General features: G+C 48.3%; 1 protein-coding gene across 2 annotated transcripts in view; it reads left to right on the plus strand.

Annotated features, from left to right (window-relative positions):
- Nucleotides 1-20,922, plus strand: part of LOC144138563 (protein GPR107-like) — an 87,405-nt gene that overhangs the window by 35,042 nt on the left and 31,441 nt on the right. For both annotated transcript variants that reach the window (XM_077670913.1, XM_077670922.1), the window contains exons 8-9: nucleotides 10,279-10,412; nucleotides 11,706-11,781. In XM_077670913.1, coding sequence (XP_077527039.1) covers nucleotides 10,279-10,412; nucleotides 11,706-11,781 — 210 coding nt within the window. The remainder of the gene's footprint in view (nucleotides 1-10,278; nucleotides 10,413-11,705; nucleotides 11,782-20,922) is intronic.

The following is a 20,922-nucleotide window of genomic DNA, read 5'->3' on the forward strand; positions in this document are numbered from 1 at the left end:
TCTTCCGGGTCCTTTTTTTGCCGAAGAGCAGTACTCGCAGTAGCCGGCGCATTCAGTGCCCCGTCTCCGGCGTTTCTTGTTCGCGCGGTCGTTCTCCGTAGTGTTGAATGCGCGATGCCGTTCGAGTGGCACGTTTAGTGATTTGCCAGCGACTGTATTCCATTGATGTGGGCCTCTGCATGTGAGGCTGAGGCATACAATGCCGACCTGCTTCGTTCCCGGGTGTACCAGCAGCAACAATTAAGAGCAACACGGACAGGCACTTCTTCTCGGCTCCCAAAGATGCGACGCTTCGCTCGCTATGTCATAAGGCCATCCCGCGTGCGGATAAGGAGCTTTCGACAAAGTCCAAAGTGTGCGACTGCCATTTTCACGTCAGTTAATTGACTAAGTAATTCTTTCAGTTAGAGATATTTCGCCTTTTGCAGAAATGTCGCTTCTTAGTGACGTTTGGTAAAGCTAACTGTTGTCAGGGCAAAACATGGAAAAGATACTATTCTAAAAAGGACGTCGAGAAAATTAGGAAGTTTCGTCTTCGAGTGGCCTGAATTACTACAGCCACTAAGTGACGTAGCTCCAATGCTGACCTTGCTCCTTTGGCTGGAAACAAAATGAGCGGTTTCATGATTTTTTATAAAATTCGGAAGAGTCAATCAAACTAAGCTTTAACGGAGGCTTATTCTATGCTACCAGCTCGCTGCAGACCGTTCACGCTCGTGGTTGACTGCCAGCGAGCAGCCGACGCAAGCGCGCGCAAACTACGATGCGCTTCGGCTGACCTGTTGAAGAAAGCAAAGCAATCAGCTGTAGCGAACGGCTTTTACGCCCCACATTAGCGATCCTGAGCAGCTACTGGAAAGTACTCTGGCCTAGATGTAGTCTGGACGCGGACAACTTGGCGGGTAGCGGGTAGTCTTTAATATTATCGCGCGCTAACCTCATGAGAAGGCCGAAGAGGCGTTGGGAGAGGCGTTGGGAGAGGCGCCGTTGCACGCGACGAGCAGCGGCCGGGTAGAGCAAAATGCGGCGGTCCCGCCCTCTCGCGGCACGCCGAGAAACGGAGACGCCGGCGATGCACGGCGCATGGGGAGAGTTTTACAACTGAACCTATCTAGTAACGTTGGGTAACGCCATCCATCGGCCGCTCGCCGCCCTTCGCGCCGCCCGGCCCGGTCAGACCACCAAACCTCTGTGGCCGGTCAGCGTAGGCTTAGCATCGCGGCAGATATCTGATTGCCGCTTTTAAAATCAGCACTTATAACAATCCCTAGCACAATTTTTCACCACACTAACATCTACTTTCTCACATGTGGAACTTCTTTTCCGCGATCAGATTGATTGGAAGAGTGGCGACAAGCTGTTGCTACCGTGGTCTGCACCGGTTAGAGCCGCTTAGCGGGCCGAGCGGGCAGGCGCGGCCGGTGTGCGCGCGGACTGTTTCTGAGGGCAGAAAACGCTTCGCAACTGTCTGCTTTATCCATTACTTGCAAACGACGAGTGGAATCTACAAATTCAGCTCAGTGATCGTCGTAGTTGATCGGGTGGATAGGAAAACGAGCCGCAGGTTTCGCTTCAGCCATGGTCACGCGCAGTCTCGCTGGCTGCAAGTGCGACGCAGGTACACAAACTCCAGCTTTGGGGCGCCCGCTATTTCAGCAAAATAGCGTGCGCGCTAAACGCAAACCCAAAACCCCAAGAACAGCTTGGGTTCTGCGCATGCACTGTACAGCGCTCCAAGGCGCTTGGGGGCCCAGAGCGTTGGGGCCCCCTATTCTAAAACTCCCTAATATGTGCAGTGGTTTTAAGATATGATATGTGGCACGAAGGCAAGGCATAAATAGCAGTCACACAAAAATATTGGGGCTTACAGTCTCAGCTGGTTTGATCACATTTCGAGATAGGAAGGCGGTGGTTTTCAGAGGAACAAATTTACCCGGAGATAATTTTTTTTTGTCTTGTTTTTGTATAAAAATCTAAAAATTTAATGTGGCCTAAGCATGCTCAAGCAAAACCTAGATTATGGGAACACCTAAGTGGAATGCTTGAGATGAATTCAGACCAAGTGGGAGTTTTTTGAAGTATGCTAAAATCTCGTACAAGCACTCACTTTCATATATTCTCGTGTGCTCAACCTCTACGGCTGAGAATTTAACCTGTGATATTGTTCGGGCCTGCCACTACTTCACCATGGCAAGCCCATTTTTACCAGGGAGATATTACAGCTTAGTCTTGAGTATGTACAGAATTGTTACGCTCAAAGCCTTCTGAATGACCATTTTTTGCATGCATTCTTAACACGTTCCTGCCCACGCCTATTCAAATTGATAGTGTACTATCAACAATTTCAAGTTCAAATTCTGATGTTTTCCCATTCGAATTTGGCGCTTTCCGAGTGCGCTCCAAGAGCTGGTGCCATCTACTGGGTAGTAGAGACACGTACATCCTCTTTGCCTTTTTTTTTTCTTTTTTTTTTCACGCTCTGCGATTTTTTAAAGCACCACCGGTGTCGTGACGGTGCTCCGATGATAGGGAGGCGGTGCCGACATCGCACACTATGGCGCCGTGGAAACGCCGCATTTTGAGCGATTTGGATGATTCTGCACGCGACTTTTTGAATGACATTAGCAGCGCTGACTCTGAGGAAAACTTTTTGTAATCGGACTTCATCACCAAAAGCGACAGTGCGCCAAACCGGCTCGAAACCTGCTACCCGTGTTCAACACAAGCCCCAGAAAATGCAAAAGTATCGAAACTGTAAATTGTACTACGAACAAAAAAGAGTGGAACAGAAAACTAATGTTTTCTGCGATGCATGTGGGGCCAACGCGTATGCTTCGAAGAGCTGCTTTGCACAGTGGCACAAAACTCACTAGTGCTAACGTTTTTTTTTTTGTAAGTCAAGAAAGTTCGCAGTTAGGCATTTGATATTTGCAGCAGTTTTGCAGTGACAGTATATGTACAAAATGTGTATCTTATGTTTTTTTGTGTGTAATGCAATACCGGCATTTTTGGTCATTCTTTTGCGTTTGTCCCAAAACTTTTCTGTACAGCTTTGTTTTCTTTTCTTTTTTCAAATAAAAAGTCCTGTTTGAAACAAAGAGGACATTTACTATTCTACAATTCGATACCATATACTAATATGTTGCATATTTTTTTCGATTAGGAAAAAAATTGTTTGCCAGAGTACCCAGAATCACTCTTTTCCCTGTAGGCACGAAGGTGTTAAGCTTGTTTCTATTTCTTCTTTTTTTAAGGGAGTACTGGCACCAATTTTCTGTGTTAATATTATTTCACCGTTCGCTTCCTTCACTCAGCGGAATACCCTGCCTGAAATATGATCAGCCTGTGACGCATAGAACATACTTAAATTTGATCTCATTTATTGCGCTGACGCAACAGCACGCGGAATGGCGTGCAGCAAATGGGCATTGGTGTGACATCACTTTGTGGTAAGGAAACGAAGGGGACGGAGCCGCGCACCTGACGTGCGGCAGATACTCGTGACGTCACTTCACACGCGTGGCCCGGCGAGCGGCAGCTAGGCGCTGGTGTGTTCACAAACTGGTGCACGTAGCCAGAGTTACAGGCATAGCCGCTGCCCAGAAAGGCACTCTTGCCAAAAATAAAGTTCCACACACTGGAAAACAGTCAATATATAGCCCAGAATTGCAATAGAAGTCGCCGCCAGGACTTTTATTGACGCCGGTCATCAAATATCCGCCGCGATGGTTGACCTAAACGCCTTCAGGCAGCTTAGCTGCTCAGCTCCGACAGTGGGGTGGTGAAAACAACACCTTAACCGACCTCCGCAGTGTTTTGACGTCCGCACAAAATGGTGAGGTTCTGTCACGGAGCAAGATATAAAGAGGAGCGCCGACTGTGGCCCAGAAAAAATCTTTTGCTCGGGCAGATAATGTCCACGCGCCGCCGGCCGCCCAGCTTTCCCTTTGCTCTCTTCCTCCTCTGTTCGCCCTCTCGTCGCTGTGCCTCTGTACATGGCTCTTCCCTTCTTCACTCTCCCCAGAGGCATCTTTTCTTGCGCAGCGACGTCTGTCTTATGCCTGTCCTACTATGCAGGAGGCATGCGTGCACGCGCGGAATTTAAACACCCGTGCGCGGCCGCAATAGACGGCGCAGATAAGCGCACGCCGCTGCATACATGGCGATCGCTTATTCCCGGAACATTTAGTCTGACATTATGAATATCCACTAAAAATATTGTACTAACCCAGCACATGTAAGACGCAACTGAACGACGACGACTTCAGAAGCACCAAAGAATGATCAAGAGTAATATGGAACGCCACAACATAGTCTAGCGTGATTCTGCTTACGACGAATCGATGCAGCGCAAAGGTTACCGTCTGTTGTTGGCCCGCTCTCCGGCCGCGTGCTTAATTATTTATGCTGCTTCTGCGCACGAACAACGCTTACAAGGGTCACCCGGGGTCTCCATCGGCAAACGGCAATGAGACACATTTCTGTGCCAATGACTGAATTGGACGGCTGCCCTGTTGTATCAACTGTACAAAAACACTGTCAGCTTCATAAAGAACCCAAGAATATCAAACGCATACTTCATTTTAACTCATGCCGCAACTTACTGCCCGATGTTCACTGTCGCTCTACGGTCGTGTTATCTCGTCGATAACACCGCGGTCTCCAAATAAAATGCTGCGATTTGTATGGCTGCAATTTTTTGGCCTACCAGGGTTCCCGGCGTTTTTTTTTTTCGTTAAGCGACTGACCAGCAAAACAACCGGCTCGTTAAACCTTTTCTTTCGGGGAGTTATCGCGAAATGAAGGCTTGTGAAAAGACCGCACTGTCAGGGACTTGATCTTGAGCAGATTGCTACGTCGCGGGCAGTCGCGGGTGATGTTATCGCATTTCTGTTCTTTTCCGATGAGCGTGTAAGTGCCGGCCCGTGTTTGGCCCGGCCCGTGTTGCCGGCCCGACTCTGTTTTGGACGCAAGTTGCAGAACTGCGAGAAAGCTGAGGGAACTTTTATAATCGCCAGTGATCAGAACCAGTTACTCCTTTCGCCTTTTCTAAAACCTGTTAAAACAGAGCCAAATTGGTATTCCCAAATTTACAAAACGGAGCCACATTTTCGGCAAGCACCGCGCAAAAGGTAGTGTTTGTATAGCAGCCATATGTTTGTATGTGGTCTCTATATTTTGTTTTCCCGCCATGGAAACCAATCCTTAACGTATCTTTGCCGTACGGCCACTCAATTCCTTCGGGTCCGGGTTACCCGGAAGGTGCTGTCGAACAAGTTAATCAACTGTGCGAAGGAGGCACGCAATGAACGCGAAGCGGCGCCAAAGCAGGCCCAAAGCAGTCCGTGCCCAAAACTACCGTCGCCGTAGCAGACGACAGAGCTGACGGAATGCGTTCCGCCAACTCGCCCGCCGGCGCACGGGGAACGCCGGCCGCTTAGCCGCCGCCGGCTAAGGCCCCTTTCGCTGCGCCATCTACATTGTGCTCCGCGAGTTATGGACATTAAGAGCCCGCCGGAGAGAGCGAAGTCGGCGCTCCTGTTTATCTTGCTCCGTGGGTTCTGTCATTCTGTCATTTCGTGGTTCTGTCATGCGCGCCCCCTATGGACTCGAAGCGCGGGAAATTAAAACGGACAATTTTCAGACCGTTCAGTGTAATTAATCATCGCGCGCTCAAGTATTTAATGTGCTGTTTCGGGTTCGTCAGGCCATTAAGCACCAATAAAAGCAATAAAAACGGAACAAAATTTTGGTGTTGGTACTCCTGTAAGGAAGGAGGGCTATGGGACCAGGATGCCTGTTGATCTCTCCGTGAGTGCTGGAAGTGCGCCATTTGCCAGTAATGATTAGAGACCGGATTTTAAGCAAATGCCTATTCTTTTCTTTGTGCTCGTACCGCCCCACTGTGATACATGAGCATGAATTAGAGATTAGGAAGGGCTTTATGGTGTTTTTATTTTGCCTATAAATGCCGATGTTGGCATTTGTGCCTAAATGCCTATAAATGCCTATTTTCAGAATTGCCGCCTATATGAACACTATCCAGCCTCAAGTTTCGCTTTCAATAAGATCGTTATTCATGTTACCGGGCAGCTAGAATTGACAGTTCGGAACTCTATTGGGTTTAACATAGTCCTCTAGCTCAACCAACTCCCAGAAAATGACTGCTAGCATCAGTGGAACGGGACGCAGCGACAACAGACACAATTTTGAATCCAAAAATGTGGTGATTGCAATAGCTGCTATTGTTTTCACAATTTTCATAGGGGTTCTTAGGCTACGTTCCGTGTGTTCTTCAAGCAGATTTCTTCGAGCATGTACAGTCGGAATGTTGTTTCTAGAAGCATACTGAAATTCTACTCTATTTTCAACGCAATGGTTGAGCATCGAACACGCCTTTGGACAGTCTCTGTCCATGGGCAGGGCTGTCCAAAGCGCAAAAAATGGAGAGTCCCTGCCCATTTTTTTTTGCGCTCAACTGTCAAAAACATGGAATACCAACTAGGCCAATTGATCACGTTACAATTGATACAAAATCATATTTGTCTTGCTGTTTAGCCAGCCGCATGTCACCAGTTTATTGCGGGAAAGTTCGTTGCCGCTAGCAGGAACTTTAAATTTGCGTTTTCAGACTGAAATACTTCGAGAATTGTCTAATAGTGTTATTCGATTTGAATTTGAATCTAATATCGCTTCATTTGCTTTGATACTCAAAAGTTTTGAATACGTATTCGCACACCCATAGTTAATGGGATTAACATTGGGGCAGATTGCTTTCTGGTAGGGGTGTGCGAATATCAATTTTTTAATTTCGAAGCGAATTCGAATAATAAAAACAAAGTTCGAATCGAATCGAATATTTTTCGAATACGAATACTTATTGTTTTTTGTAAAATTAAAGTTTTCACCATCTAGAGACACAAAAACTGCAACTTTATTGCACAACAAATCACACAAAGTAAAATTAGGAATTACACAATACCATTGCACTCAACAGGTTAAGGTCTGCACTTACTTAAATGTTAACATGGAGAGAGGTTAACTGCTCGACATGTTCGGGGAGCAGTGACAACCTCCTGCTCGTCACGACTCCACCAGATACCGAAAGTAGCCGCTCACTTGAGACATTAGTGGCTGGCATGCCCGAGCCCGCGCACATTGCCGCGTGCTGATACAGTAAAATCTCGATGATACTAATCTTGCGGGACCGCGAAAAATATTCGTATAATCTGAAATTCGTATGAACCAACACAGACCAAAAAATTCAGCGCTGAAAAAAGTTTTCGTTTATTTCTTCTCTTACTTTCGCGTGAAGAAATTCGTGATTTTTTCTGCTTTTTTTAACCCCCATGTCGCAAAGCGGTCCTTTCTGGAGCACGTAAAGCTCCGCGCTCGTCTCCTCACTCGCTGTGCCCAAGCTCGCTACACGCCGCAACAGTCAAGCATGAACCGCATGGTGCGTTTTTGCACGCTATTCGCTCGCCTCGGCTCTTCGAGCGCTGTATTTTCACGCCCGCATCGACGATTTCGCGCCCGCGGTAGCGCCTACCTCGGTCAGAAAATGACGCACGACGGGCGCGGCAGAATGGAGGAGCCTGACTACTTGCGATGAGATCGAGACAGCCGGCTTGGCTCCGCCGGAGACGGTTAGGCTTAGCACCCCGGCAAATATTTTACGGGCGCTTTCTAGCGGCGCGGGTGATGTTTTATAGTACCGTTTTCGCATGCATTATCAGCTCCTTTACCGCACAAGCAACTTCGTGTCTCCCTTGAGCCGCATTTTAAAGAGCGGTTAGAAACGGTCGCTCGAGCGCCCGCGCCACTTCGCGGCTGGAGCCGACGCCATGTTGACGCCGCCGGCCGCGCCGCGCGCACCGTGGGGGTGGTTTCCCGGCGGTGTCAGCGCGCGTTGGGCGTGCGCAGAGCGTTTTCGCGAGCAGAAAACACCGATACAGTCTGCGAAAGCACGTACCGTTCGCCGTGTATATGCTTCGCCACTTAGCTGCTGAGACACGCTCTGAATGTTTTTTTTTTTTTTTTTAATTTTGGGTAGTTCGAATATTTCGAACCATAAAAGTGTCATTCGAATCGAATCGAATACCAAAAAATTCGAATCGAATATTCGAAGTTTCGAATATTCGCACACCCCTACTTTCTGGTCCACTTTTTGATATGTGAACCCTGCAAAGATTTTCGCAACTCTTTATAGATTGAAGGACTGCACCCCAAGAAGCCTTGAGTCAAAGGGAGGGTTGGCCTAGACAGTATGAGCCTCGGTGCCTGCACGAGCCTTGGTGCATAGCCTCTGTGGCTGGACCCTGGTGTTGAGGTATCACTTAGGAATCAAAGTGCACGCTTCTACTCTGGCAAGTTACTGAGTCAAGGAAGCCGCTGCCACAACAGCTGCTTCCTCTTGCATTCAAGCTAACCGGTGCCCAGTTTTAATGGCATGACATGTGAACTGCATGTCAGTGAGGTGTGCCACGGTGCATGTTTTCTTGCCCCTTCATATACAACCTTTATGGATTATGGGGATGATTCATTCTTTTGAAATAATGATTCAGTAACTAAAAATGGGTTTCGTTATGTTTTGTAAAAATTACAATTCTTAGTAATGGCTGATTTGATCCAATAGATTCGCAGACCAGTTGTATATGGGAAATGTTCCCACGTTCTGCATGGGAAATGTTCCCACGTTCTGCCATCTAAGAGAGAGAGAGAGAGAGAGAGAGAGAGAGAGAGAGAGAGAGAGAGAGAGAGAGAGAGAGAGGAGAGAGAGAGAGAGAGAGAGAGAGAGAGAGAGAGAGAAGAGAGAGAGAGAGAGAGAGAGAGAGAGAGAGAGAGAGAGAGAGAGAGAGAGAGAGAGAGAGAGAGAGAGAGAGAGACGATTAAAAGACGATTTTATTTATTCTCTACGGCGCTATTTAACACATAAAATATCCACCGCATGGCATTTTGTATTTTCCTCTCTTCAGAACAGACTTGAGCTTAGTGGCAGCAGTAACTTGAGAGAAACCCAAAATTAAAAAAAAAAAAACAACGTTGAAGCAAGATTTTTTTTTCCCGAATAACAATAATTTCTGTGAATATGCTTTATTTATTGTCCAAGGCGATTTTGTTGTCGGCTTACAAAAAACATTGCATCGCAACGACATGCTATACCAAACCGCACCGGCGTACAAGCTTATGCCGTCCTTTACAGCGCGCAACAGGGCACGTTTCCGAGTGCACGTAGCTTTGTTCAGCTCAACAGCGGCGGGTTCGGTCGCCGCAGATGCCTGCGAGCGGCAATGCAACAGCGCCCCTCTATAGCCCAGCGCTGCCGTTAGAAAATCGTGGCGCCTGGCATGACACACCAGCAGAGCGGCGATTAAACATATCAGATAGGGCGGCGAGGGCAGTGTGAACGCACTCTTAGACCAGCGCTCCTTGGTTCCCGTGGGCGCCCACACGCGGCGCAGCGATGCAGTTCGGCCACCGCTCCCGTGCTCCGTTTACTTCTGCGCGGACCTGTACCTGCTGTGGTATTGTGCTGCTGAACCCAAGAATGCGAGTTGGATTTATGGCCATGGTGGCCACCTTTCTGATGGAGGTGAAAAGCAAAAACACCCATGTGTTTGGATTTCGGCGCACGTTAAACATTCCCAGCTGGTGAAAATTAACCCGGAGTCCTCCACAACTGTGTGCCTCATAGGCCAGGTGTAGTTTTGGCGCATAATGCACCCAAAGCCCGAGTCTGAATCCTCTCTGGTATGTGCAGTAAACTGCTGCCAAGGAAGCTTGCTCCGGTCCTTGCTTATTTCACGCAGCAGGCATCTCTTCTGGCTGCTCACCACCGGCTTGTGCCCTTCGTTTCTTCTGACAGCCGTTCTTTAAGGCAATGGCCAACATTTGTTGCTTGTATGCTCTTCCCCATTATTTTGTGTATTACCGCCCATTTTTGTTTGTCTGTGTTTTGGTTCGTTTCAGTATTTATTTTCCGAAAGCGGGGTCGGGGGAGGAGGGCCATTGGTCTGAGGGCAAAATTCCCCGGCAACGTTTCCTACCCCGCGTAAAGAACAGCTGGTTGCGGCAGGGCACACAGATGGCTGGTGCCGTTGTTTTAAGCAAACTGTGGCTCCTACTACAAGTTTCCGCCAGCCTGCACGAACGCGACCATTTTGGAGGGTTTTGCGTGTTTTTATGTTGCAGCCCGTGTGTTTGCTTGCAGGCTGCCCATTTGTTGCGCATGCCTGGTTGTAATTTCTGTGACGTCCCTGCCTGCCCACCTCACTGCAGGTGTCCATCTCTGAGCGGAATGACGGCAGCTTCCTGTCCGCTGGAGAGATCCCACTGCCACAGGTCTACTTCCTCATGGCCGTCGTGTTCTTTGCCGTCGGCTGCTACTGGATCTACCTGCTGCGCCAGAGGAGGCACGTCTTGTGGGGGCTCGTGGGGGGGACAGGGCCGACAGCATGATCGGTTCCAACTTAGCTCTATTGAGCGCATGACAAGGCCTGCCCAGCTAGGGCCGACAACTTGCGGGTACAGACCGAGGGGGTAATGGGTCGAGATCGTCTCGGGCTAAGGTCAGTAGTCTAAATGCCTTGTGTGGAAAGTTGCCCTGCCCTCATGGTTTACGTTTGCTTGTCTCTTTTAGCATTACGATCAAGTGTGTGATGATACTGTAGGGAATGCGGCCAGACTGGGTAAATGGGCTTAGTTCCTGAACTGGACCTTGTACAGTGTGGCTGCCGAGCACTGCTTGCAGGTATTATCATTTCTCGATGAAAGTTAATGAATGTGCAGTGTGTCATTCAGTTCTTTTTTATTCTGTGCTCTAATATGCAAATATTTTCCGCTAGGGAAATTAGCCCTTAGGGTAATACAAAATTCCCTGTATTGTTTCTGTAACGTATGGCTGCTTGTCAGAAATTACTGCTACACATCGGTAGAGACTGCAGCGGGGGAGCTGTGCAGCACTTGAAGCAGACTTCAAATTGAGCTGTTGTTGCTGATCTAGCAATCGTGTGAACTTAGTATCCAGAAGGATGCAAAAGGAAGAGCACTAAAATATTTGCAGGTGAAAATGAGAAATGTGCTACCGTAATTGCACCTACTGTACCTTTCTGTCCATGTTGCAGAAGAAGAAATTGCAGCTGTACATGACTCTTAGCTGCAAAATCTTGTGGTTGTTAAAAGGTGGAGGGAGTTTAGCGAAACACACTTTAATTGTGCATGGGCGAAATGTGCATGCAATTATTATGCTGGTAAATATAAGTGCAAACCTGGGAGTTTCTTCAAATGAGCTGATGCCTGCTCAATGATTTCATTTTAGGGATGGGTAAGCATACTGTTTGGCATGCACCTTGTGACATAACCGTGGCCAAAAAATCCCTTTTCGCTGTGACCCTGCCTCCCATCACACGGAGATGTCGCTGTACTCATGTCCAGGGCAGTGAGGTTTCACTAGCTCTTGTTGTGTTGCATTGCACTTTGGCAGACAGCTTGAGGGAGGAATTAATGCCCAGCACAGAACGAAACGGGGCATATTGGTCGGCCCTCGGCAAGAAAGGCACTGGTCTCCTCCTTTTTTCTGGGCATTTATTTGTGGGGGAGGAAAGGGGGCTGCACAAACGTCAGTCGAGTGGCGCGTTGCATGCGTGACGTGGGCTGGGAACAGTGGGCGCAGATGTTGGAGCGTTCTTGTTTCCTCCGCTGTGCAGGCAAGAGGCCTACAAGATCCACTTTCTGATGGGTCTCCTTGTCTTTGTCAAGTCCTGCTCCCTGCTTCTGCACGGGGTGAGTTCGCCGATTCCGCTTCACGCGTGCAGGGCCGTTGGTCGAGCTGGGCCTTTCTCATCAAAGGCTCTGGCACCCAACGCCACTTTTGAGGGGGAAAATTTTGGGTTAATTCCCCTCTCGGGAAAGTTGATAACCAAGGTTGCGGTACAGTGGTCTACGGTGACCGGTGATGTGCATGAAAACAGCCACGCACTCCTCCTAGATTGACTTCTTGCATCAATGAAGAGCAAATGACATGATGGTTAAGTAGATAGAGGAGCCAGATGAGGGCTAGGGGAGTATCACCCAGCAGCACGAGAAGTGCAGCTGGGGTCCTCCTGAACTCTTGTGAATTGGGCAGGAGTAAGGGTGTGGGCATGACATTCTGTGACTAAGCCAGTCCTCTGTGCAGAAGAGTATTTTTCAATGGTCACTCATCCCAGGGTGCTGGGCAATGTCTGTCTGCCCTGTTGTCTCCACCGCAATGGCAGAACTGCTGTGTCTGATCATCCCACTGTGCGTGCCCTGTCTGGTACTGCCTGCACCAGGAGCAGTTGCTCAGCCTCTAGTATTCGCAGATGGTGGATAGGTAGCTTGCATGTGTTCTGGATAATTTGCATAAGGACTTCGTATTCTTGCCCGTGGTTTGTATTTTTGTGCTGTTTTTTTGTTAAGCCGTGTACCAACTCACTCAAGCTTTGCTCTTGGATAGTTTGCGTGTGAGAACACCCTTCAGAAAGTAGTTTCCAGAAATGTGGAAGCGACACATTAGTTCTGCATTCATGAACCTGGGACTGATAACTGGAGACACTGTGCTGCATACGGCGACTGCCGTGCGAAGCCAGGTGTGTAATGGTGCTTCTGAGGAAGCGTTTTTCAGTTTTAAGAGGCCATGAAGACAAAATACAAGTTCGTTTTGATTGAAAGTTTTGGTGTTTTACAGTGCCCCCAGTGCTTATCCGGCAGCAAGCGATGCTTTATTTGCTGCGAAGTTGAACAATTTGAGCCAAAATTTTGATCCTCCCGCTGCATCGTGTGTTTCATGACGTCTAGGGTGACTTATCCGGGGCAAGTATTGAAGCGAACATAAGTATGCGGACTAGGGCTGTAGCAAATGGTGAAACGCCTTGTTTGCAGTCAGTCGTCCTAGATGGCGCCACCATACAGCTTGGGAATGCTGTCCTCACTCACTTTGTTTTTGACCAAATTTGTACCTGGCTAATTTTTGTTGCAGTTGAAGTAACCGTTTCGTAAAAAATGGGTCGTGTAACACAATGTCCCTTACGCCAGTTGGCCAGTGCGTGCTGGACTGCTGTGCAGCTATAACCGGCATAGTGTGCGCAATATGCAGTAATGCTTCTATGTCTACGTGTACGTTCGTAACTTCCATTGTTTACCCCACCATTTTTACTGTTATAAAAAGAATGTGCAATAAATTTAAGTGCAAATAGCTCATTCTGTAAGCTCATACTCCCTGTGTAATTTGCGTTGGATTTTGTTGGCTTCAACCAATCGCAACAAGCTGCCCGTAATGCGTCATAACTTCAGTGCAGAAAAGTAGCTAGTGGGTTGCATGGTCATTCTCTTTTTTTTTCTAATTATATAGCTTGTTTAGGTGGTTTGCATTAAAAGTGGTGTCAGTGGTAATCTAACGGGGCAATCTTTTGAATGAACCAAAATTGGATTTCGTCCTCATGGCCCCTTTAAGTGCCTGCTTGCTATGTCTTTTAAGCATCCGCATATTTGCCTACTGCTCTTCTTAATTACAGCAGTGGATGAACAGTGTAGAACAGTCCCCGCACGGGGCACCTTGAGTAATCTTGGTGACGGTGTTGGCGACACCGCGGACCCCGAGCCCCCATACTCTTGCTGTAATCTACCGTGGCTACGAGTTGTAAGGTGAAGGGCAGAAACCACAAACGGTGGCCGTCGGAGCCCAGGTCAAGCTCCGGCGGATGGGCTCCCTGTCTGTTTACCAGGCAGGGAGCTCCGGGACCTCTCAGGCTATCAGGGTAAGGTTTGAGAAGGAAGTACCCCCGTCCCCTGCTTTTTTCAATATCGCATGGCTTTTTCTTTATCCCCCCAATCCAATGATCGGCCCCCTAAAAGGGGCCGCACCGAAGTACTAGCTAAAGGTAAACCAGAACATTTCCACAAATTTCTTGTCATTCACTCTGCAGAAACCACTCCTGTTGCAAAGAAGTCTGTCATTCTGTTGGCAAAGTGCATTGAGTCTGTTGTTGGTTCAGACTATGATGCTAAGAAACTCGCCTCAGGTGATGTACTGGTCGAAGTAAAAAGGAAAAATCAGAGTGAGAACCTACTGAAACAGACGACGTTGGCCAACTTGACTGTCACTGTGACACCACACCGGACCCTCAACTCCTCGCAAGGAGTCATATCAGAGAAAGAACTAGAGTCTGAGACGGAAGCAGATCTTCTTGAGGCGCTCCAACCTCAACATGTAACTGCAGTAAAACGAATCGTGATTCGGAGAGCAAACCAAGAAATTCCGACAAAGCATCTAATCCTAACGTTTGATCGCACAACGCCTCCAGAAAAGGTCAAAGTGGGTTTTCTTAGCTGCAATGTACGACCGTATGTCCCAAATCCGAGGCGCTGCTTTAAGTGCCAACGATACGGTCATGGAACCCAATCATGCAGAGGGAAGTTGACATGTGCCAACTGTGCTGAGACAGGTCACTCCTCAGAAGCTTGTGAAAGCACCACTCAGAAGTGCCCGAATTGCAGCGGACCGCACGCTGCTTATTCGCGTGCGTGTACACAATTCAAGGCCGAAAAGGAAATAATTCACATAAAAGTAAATGAAAACATCACCTATCCAGAAGCGCGCCAAAAGCACAAGCTGCTTTCGGCCACGTCGTACGCAGACGCCGCCCGCCGGGGGTTGGGGCGTCGTTTGGTCAGCACGGCAACACAGTGCAGCCTTCTTGCTGACGTGTTGTTGTCCCAACCCCCAGCTGAGCAGCCACCTGCTGCCTCTACAACACCTGTAGAGGCTGCGGGGGCCCCGTCTCTTGCCGGACTGCCTTCGGTAGTCCAGAGTAGTCAGGAATCGCCCAGTGTGGCGACTCCAACGAATGTGGCGAGTGCGATCGCCGCTGGGAGCTGTGCCGCTCTCACTGTGTCCTCTCCACAGGCCCTAGGGACACCTGAGGGCACGGAGGAGATGGACACGGTAGGGCCTACAGAAGCTCCCATCCTAGCCCCGCCGCCTGCCCCGCCCGCGGCGCTTGCGGCTGGAACCAAAGGCACCCGTAAGGGTGCCAAGTCCAGGGGGCCCGGTCCGCCGGACACCCCCCGAACATCTGATGAGGAAATGGACGTCGGACCGTTCCTGTCTGCATCGCTCCGCAAGGAACGGGCTGCGGCGTCCAAACCAACAGAAAAGCCAAAGAAACCCGCTCCAAGAATACAAGCCCCGATAGACAAAACATGACCCCACACACACATTCCAGTAGCTCTTAAAGGAGCCATGAAGACAAAATACAAGTTGTGTTTATTAGAAAGACTGCTTAGCCCCGATAACAATGATACCAATATCATCGCAATCTTCGAACAAATAACGGAGATATTAAAGAAAACGTGTGAAGCAGTCGCGACCCCCTAGCCAATTTCCCGCAACTTTTCTATGACGTCACGGAACCTTGTTTGTGCGATTGGCGGCCGCCTAACTGACCTGTCACGACGACACATGTCTGGACGTCTGTAATGGGGCCTCTAGTTCCATTTGGCCGCATCACTTGAATGCTAACGTGCCGTTAACGCACTGAAAATCATGTTTTACTGTTGACCCGTATGACGTCATTCTTGCTCATAACACGTCACTGTGGCGCGCAATTTGAAAGTTTTTAAATACGTCTTGCTTTTTTTCGTTAAAAAAACATCTTTTGTGACTGTAATGGAGCTGAGTGAGATACTGAATCCTAGTTCTTTCAAATTAAACGAAGTTGTATTTTCTCTTCATGGCTCCTTTAAGGTACATAATGGGAACAGAAAATATCATCCAGTGGAACTGTAGAGGCCTCCTTAACAATCTTGATGATGTCTACGAAATATTGCATTCCAATCAGCCAAGTGTGATGTGTCTACAAGAAACACATTTAAACTCCAAACACACAAATGTCTTGAATAGTTACATGGTATTTAGGAAGGACAGGGCTGGTGGTGGTACATCTTCAGGTGGTGTGGCCATCATTGCCCGAAAATCATTGGCATGCCACCCTATTCAATTACAGACTGTCCTTGAGGCTATTGCCATTAGAACCATAATTTTCAATAGGCTAATAACAGTGTGCTCCATCTACATCCCTCCTGATTTCCAACTTTCAAGCTCCGATTTCGAGGGCCTTGTAGATCAGCTACCAGAACCTTTCATTCTTATAGGTGACCTCAATGCACACAACACTCTTTGGGGCTCTCACCGCACAGATGCCCGAGGTCGCCTAATCGAAAAATTTCTAATATCTTCAGGAGCATGCCTATTTAACAAAAACAAGCCTACATACCATAATATAGCACACAACACTTATTCACACCTAGACTTGGCCATTGGCTCTGCAGTACTCTTTCCATCACTTGAGTGGGATGTTGGCACTAACCCATACGGTAGTGACCACTTCCCTACCTCACTAACATACATAGATAAAGGCCCTAGCAGTTCCCCTTCCCATTGCAAATTTATAGAAGCAAGAGCAAACTGGAACACATTCACAGAGGCATCTCAACTACACTACACAGACATAACACCCTTACCTGTAGAGAAGGCAACCCAGCTCGTCACGGAGCACATTCTCGACGCCGCCAAAAAGTCAATACCCCAGGCCTCTGGGGTCCCGCGCAACCCGAGAAGGCCCTGGTGGAATGACGACTGCAAGCGTGCGCGGGAGGCCCAGAACAAGGCGTGGGGCATCCTTCGTAGACACCCCACAAGTTTTAACCTTATTTCTTTCAAAAGAGCGAAGGCATTAGGTAAGCGTGTGCGCCGTGAGGCAAAAAGGGAGAGCTGGCGCGCCTTTCTCACATCCATAAATTCATACACGGACACCCACAAGGTATGGTCCCGAATACGTAAACTAAAAGGACAACACACACATAGCCTGCCCCTGGTTAACACCACAGGGGACACTCTGGAAGATCAGGCTAACACACTTGCACAACACTTCCAACACGTCTCTAGTTCTGCGCACTATACAAACACTTTTATGCAACACAAAACATCTGCCGAAAAGAAGCCTATACGCGACAAGAACAAGTCAAAGTCTGGATACAACTGTGAATTTACACTCCATGAGCTGAAGATTGCTCTTGCCACTTGTAAACCTTCTGCTCCAGGTGCAGACAACATTACATACACTATGATTCAACACCTACACGCAGACACCCTTGAGACACTCCTGCACCTATACAACCAAATATGGCTATCGGGGCACCTTCCAAGGGTTTGGAGGGAGGCCATAGTTGTGGCTTTTCTGAAAGAAGGGAAGGACCCTTCTTCTCCCGCAAGCTATAGACCTATTGCCCTGACAAGCTGCCTGTGCAAGCTCTTCGAGAAGATGATTAACCGGAGGCTCATGTACTTTCTTGAGTACAATGGTCTTCTCGAGGGCTGCCAGGCAGGCTTCCGGGCAGGGCGATCCACAAACGATCAATTAGTTGCACTGGAATCTTACATTAAGGATGCCTTTATACACAAACAGTACTGCATGACCGTATTTTTTTTGATATCGAAAAAGCATATGATACGGCATGGCGCTACGGCATCCTTGCAGACTTAAAATCGTATGGTGTAACAGGTAATATGTTGAACACTCTTGATAGTTACCTGTCCAAACGAACATTTCGTGTGAGAGTCGGGTCAGCACTGTCGAGAGTTCACATTCAAGAAAATGGCGTGCCTCAAGGCGGAGTTTTGAGCTGCACGCTTTTTATCGTCAAAATGAATTCGCTTCGGAAAGCATTGCCTCCATCGATCTCCTGTTTAGTATATGTGGATGATGTACAAATATCTTTTAAATCTTGTAACATATCCATATGTGAACGTCAAGTCCAGCTTGGGGTAAAGAAACTCTCTCGCTGGGCAGACGAAAATGGTTTCAAACTTAATCCCACAAAAAGTACCTGTGTCGTATTCTCAAGGAGACGTGGAGTAAGGCCCGATCCTGAAATAAACCTCAATGGTGACCCGATCCCTGTTAAAAAGGAACATAAGTTTTTGGGTGTGGTGATGGATGAAAAACTTACATTCATACCTCACATCAAACAACTCAAACAAAAATGTCTAAAAACAATGAATATTTTGAAAGTCCTGTCTCACCAATCATACGGTGCAGATAAACAACTCCTGCTGCGCCTTTATACCGCTTTGGTAGGGTCTCGTTTGGATTACGGTAGTGTTGTCTACGGGTCGGCCACAAAAACAGCGCTAAAAATGCTCGACCCAGTGCTGCACCTGGGGCTTCGCCTCTCGTGTGGTGCTTTTCGTACAAGCCCTGTCCAAAGCCTGTATGTGGAGTGTGACAAGTGGTGCCTGGAGTACCAGCGAATTTATGTTGATCTTTTATATGCTTCTAAAATATCATCAATCGACAACCATCCTTTTAAACCTGTTTTTATGGATACATCCACGTCACAGCTGTTTTTAAATCGTCCATCTCTGTCTCTACCTTTCTCACTTAGGGTGAGAAGGGAAGCTTCTGAACTGTCAAACTCCTTTTTGGACACATTCAGAACATCTACCATTGACTTTATAGCCCCCTGGCAATCTCGCCCTGTATTGTGTGACCTGTCCTTTACACAATTACAGAAAAGCAGGGTACCACAAATCGCGATTTCACAACATTTTCAGTATCTGCAGCAAAAATACCAGGCTGCCGAATTTTTTAGTGATGCATCGAAAACTTCCACCGCGGTGTCTTGTGCTGCGCACGGACCCAACTTTACGGCCTCTACATCGATGCATGTAAATTCAAGCATTTTCACGGCGGAAGCGTATGGCATTTTTCTTGTTGCTGGTCACATTGTTCAACATCACATTCAAAAATCCATCATCTACACAGATTCACTCAGCGTTGTACGAGCATTATCATCCCAAAGGCGTTCTAAAAATCACGTCATAAATCTAGTTTTTAAGACTTTAATGTCAGCGTATGTCAAAAATCTCGAAGTGATTGTATGTTGGGTACCGGGTCACTGTGGGATTGCGGGAAATGAGACCGCAGACCAAATGGCCGCCGCTGCGGCACACACGAACACAGTGGACATTACAAAAGTACCGTACACCGACCTCAAGCCATACATAAGAGAACACCTTCGCAGAACCTGGCAAGCCGACTGGAGCACACAGACAGACAACAAGTTACACCTAATTAAACCACACCTAGGACCATACACTACTGACTCACACAACAGATTCATTGAAGTTGCACTAGCTAGATTGCGGATAGGCCACACACACGCAACACACTCCCATCTGCTCACTGGTTCTCCAAGACCCTTGTGTAGCAGGTGTGGGGAGGGCCTATCTGTAATTCACATTCTCATTACATGCAGAGCACTCCACAGAACAAGACGCAAATATTTCCCACGACTATACAGACAACACATCCCACTACATCCAGCACTGTTTTTAGCGGATGATCCCATAGTCCCCCTACAACGTACTTTTAGGTTTCTTAGCGAAATCAAATTTTTACAGCTTATTTCCTATCACGCGTAATTCTTGCACGTAGTTTCATGCCCTGCACTATCACACCCTGGCCTTTTACACCAGCCATCCTCATCGTCTCACTGATTTTACTATTTTAATCTCTGCTCTTATTGAGTAGTCTTAGGGATTACATCTTCAACCGTCATACATAACCATAGCTTTGGCGCTCTTTGCCCTAGTTGGCCTTGCGCCATAAACATCCAATCATCATCAGTGTAGAACAGTGTAGAACAGTGTTGCTCCCTCATGGGCTCAACAATGGCTGCGCCAGGTTCCTTTCGGGTTCATGGCGAGATGCCTTGCGCTGTCAAGCTTGATGTGTCTATGTTACCCCCAAGTGGAGCCATGTTAACTTTAAGGGGCAGCCGCTTTGTTGAGTACTGAGTGCATACAGTCTTGCTGGGGCAGGGGGAGATGGCTGTGTTGCCACAGGCGGGCTGACACAGTCCCATCATGTGACAAGAGCCCAATGATTGTGCAGGATTTCAGCGTTTTTCGTCAGTTATACGTAGCTTGCTTTTGTCAGACTGTAGGGTTCGACGAAGGGAAGGCAGCAGTAGCACCGAGAAAGTCGGGACGGAGCTTGCAGACAGCTCCATGAGCCTTGGGTTCCTGTGGAGTGAGCATGGCCCGTTCTTCTTGGTTCCCTCTCTGGAGGCAGTCCAGGTAGCATCAACTGGCAGGACTCATTTGCCTTGGGGCAAAAACAGCTTCTGGTGGGACTTATTTAAAATTATGCTACCCAAAACCGAAACCTGGTCAGGCTTAGCGAGCACTGTCCACTTGATGGCTTGCTTGCTACCAGCCAGAAAAGTATTTGACCAGAGTGACGAAACGTGGGGAGACAGATGTGGGAAGTATGCCGTCAGGTCAGCCTCACAGTTTTCGGTGGTGGGGTGTTTCTGTCAGAGCTTTTTTGCAATATAGTCGGGCAAAGCAGCTTTTGGGAGGTTCCTAAAGAGTGAAGTTTGGAGCTACAGCAGCTGCTAAATCATCGGTCAGTGATGAAGGAGGCCACAGGCTGAGAACCCTGGCTCATGGACCACTGGTGCTGTCCCAACAGCTGCACAGCTGTCGTGTGTGCCCTCCATCTTTTGTCCTATCCATGCACTACCAACAGAATACCTTGGTTGACGTGCAGGAAGGGAGGGAGGGTGCTCTGGACACTGGGCGTGCTGCATGTGCCTGTCAGGGGCACTGTGCTAGCTCTGGACAGGGCTGCCACCTCCCTGTGTGGCCACCACCGGGGTTTGCAGCCGCACAGCTGGGGGGGGGGGGGGGGGGGGGGGGGGAGGAGGAGGGGGAGCGGGATGCTGTAGCCGGGTAGAGCTTAACTTGCTTGGGATTATGGGACACCAGTACAGCCCATCATGACGGATAGCTAACTTGCTTGGGATTACGGGACACCGCTACAGCCCATCGTGACGGGT

Source organism: Haemaphysalis longicornis, unplaced genomic scaffold (genome assembly GCF_048455015.1).
Source record: "Haemaphysalis longicornis isolate Haplotype H1 unplaced genomic scaffold, Haemaphysalis longicornis Haplotype H1 scaffold_1, whole genome shotgun sequence".
NCBI lineage: Eukaryota > Metazoa > Arthropoda > Arachnida > Ixodida > Ixodidae > Haemaphysalis > Haemaphysalis longicornis.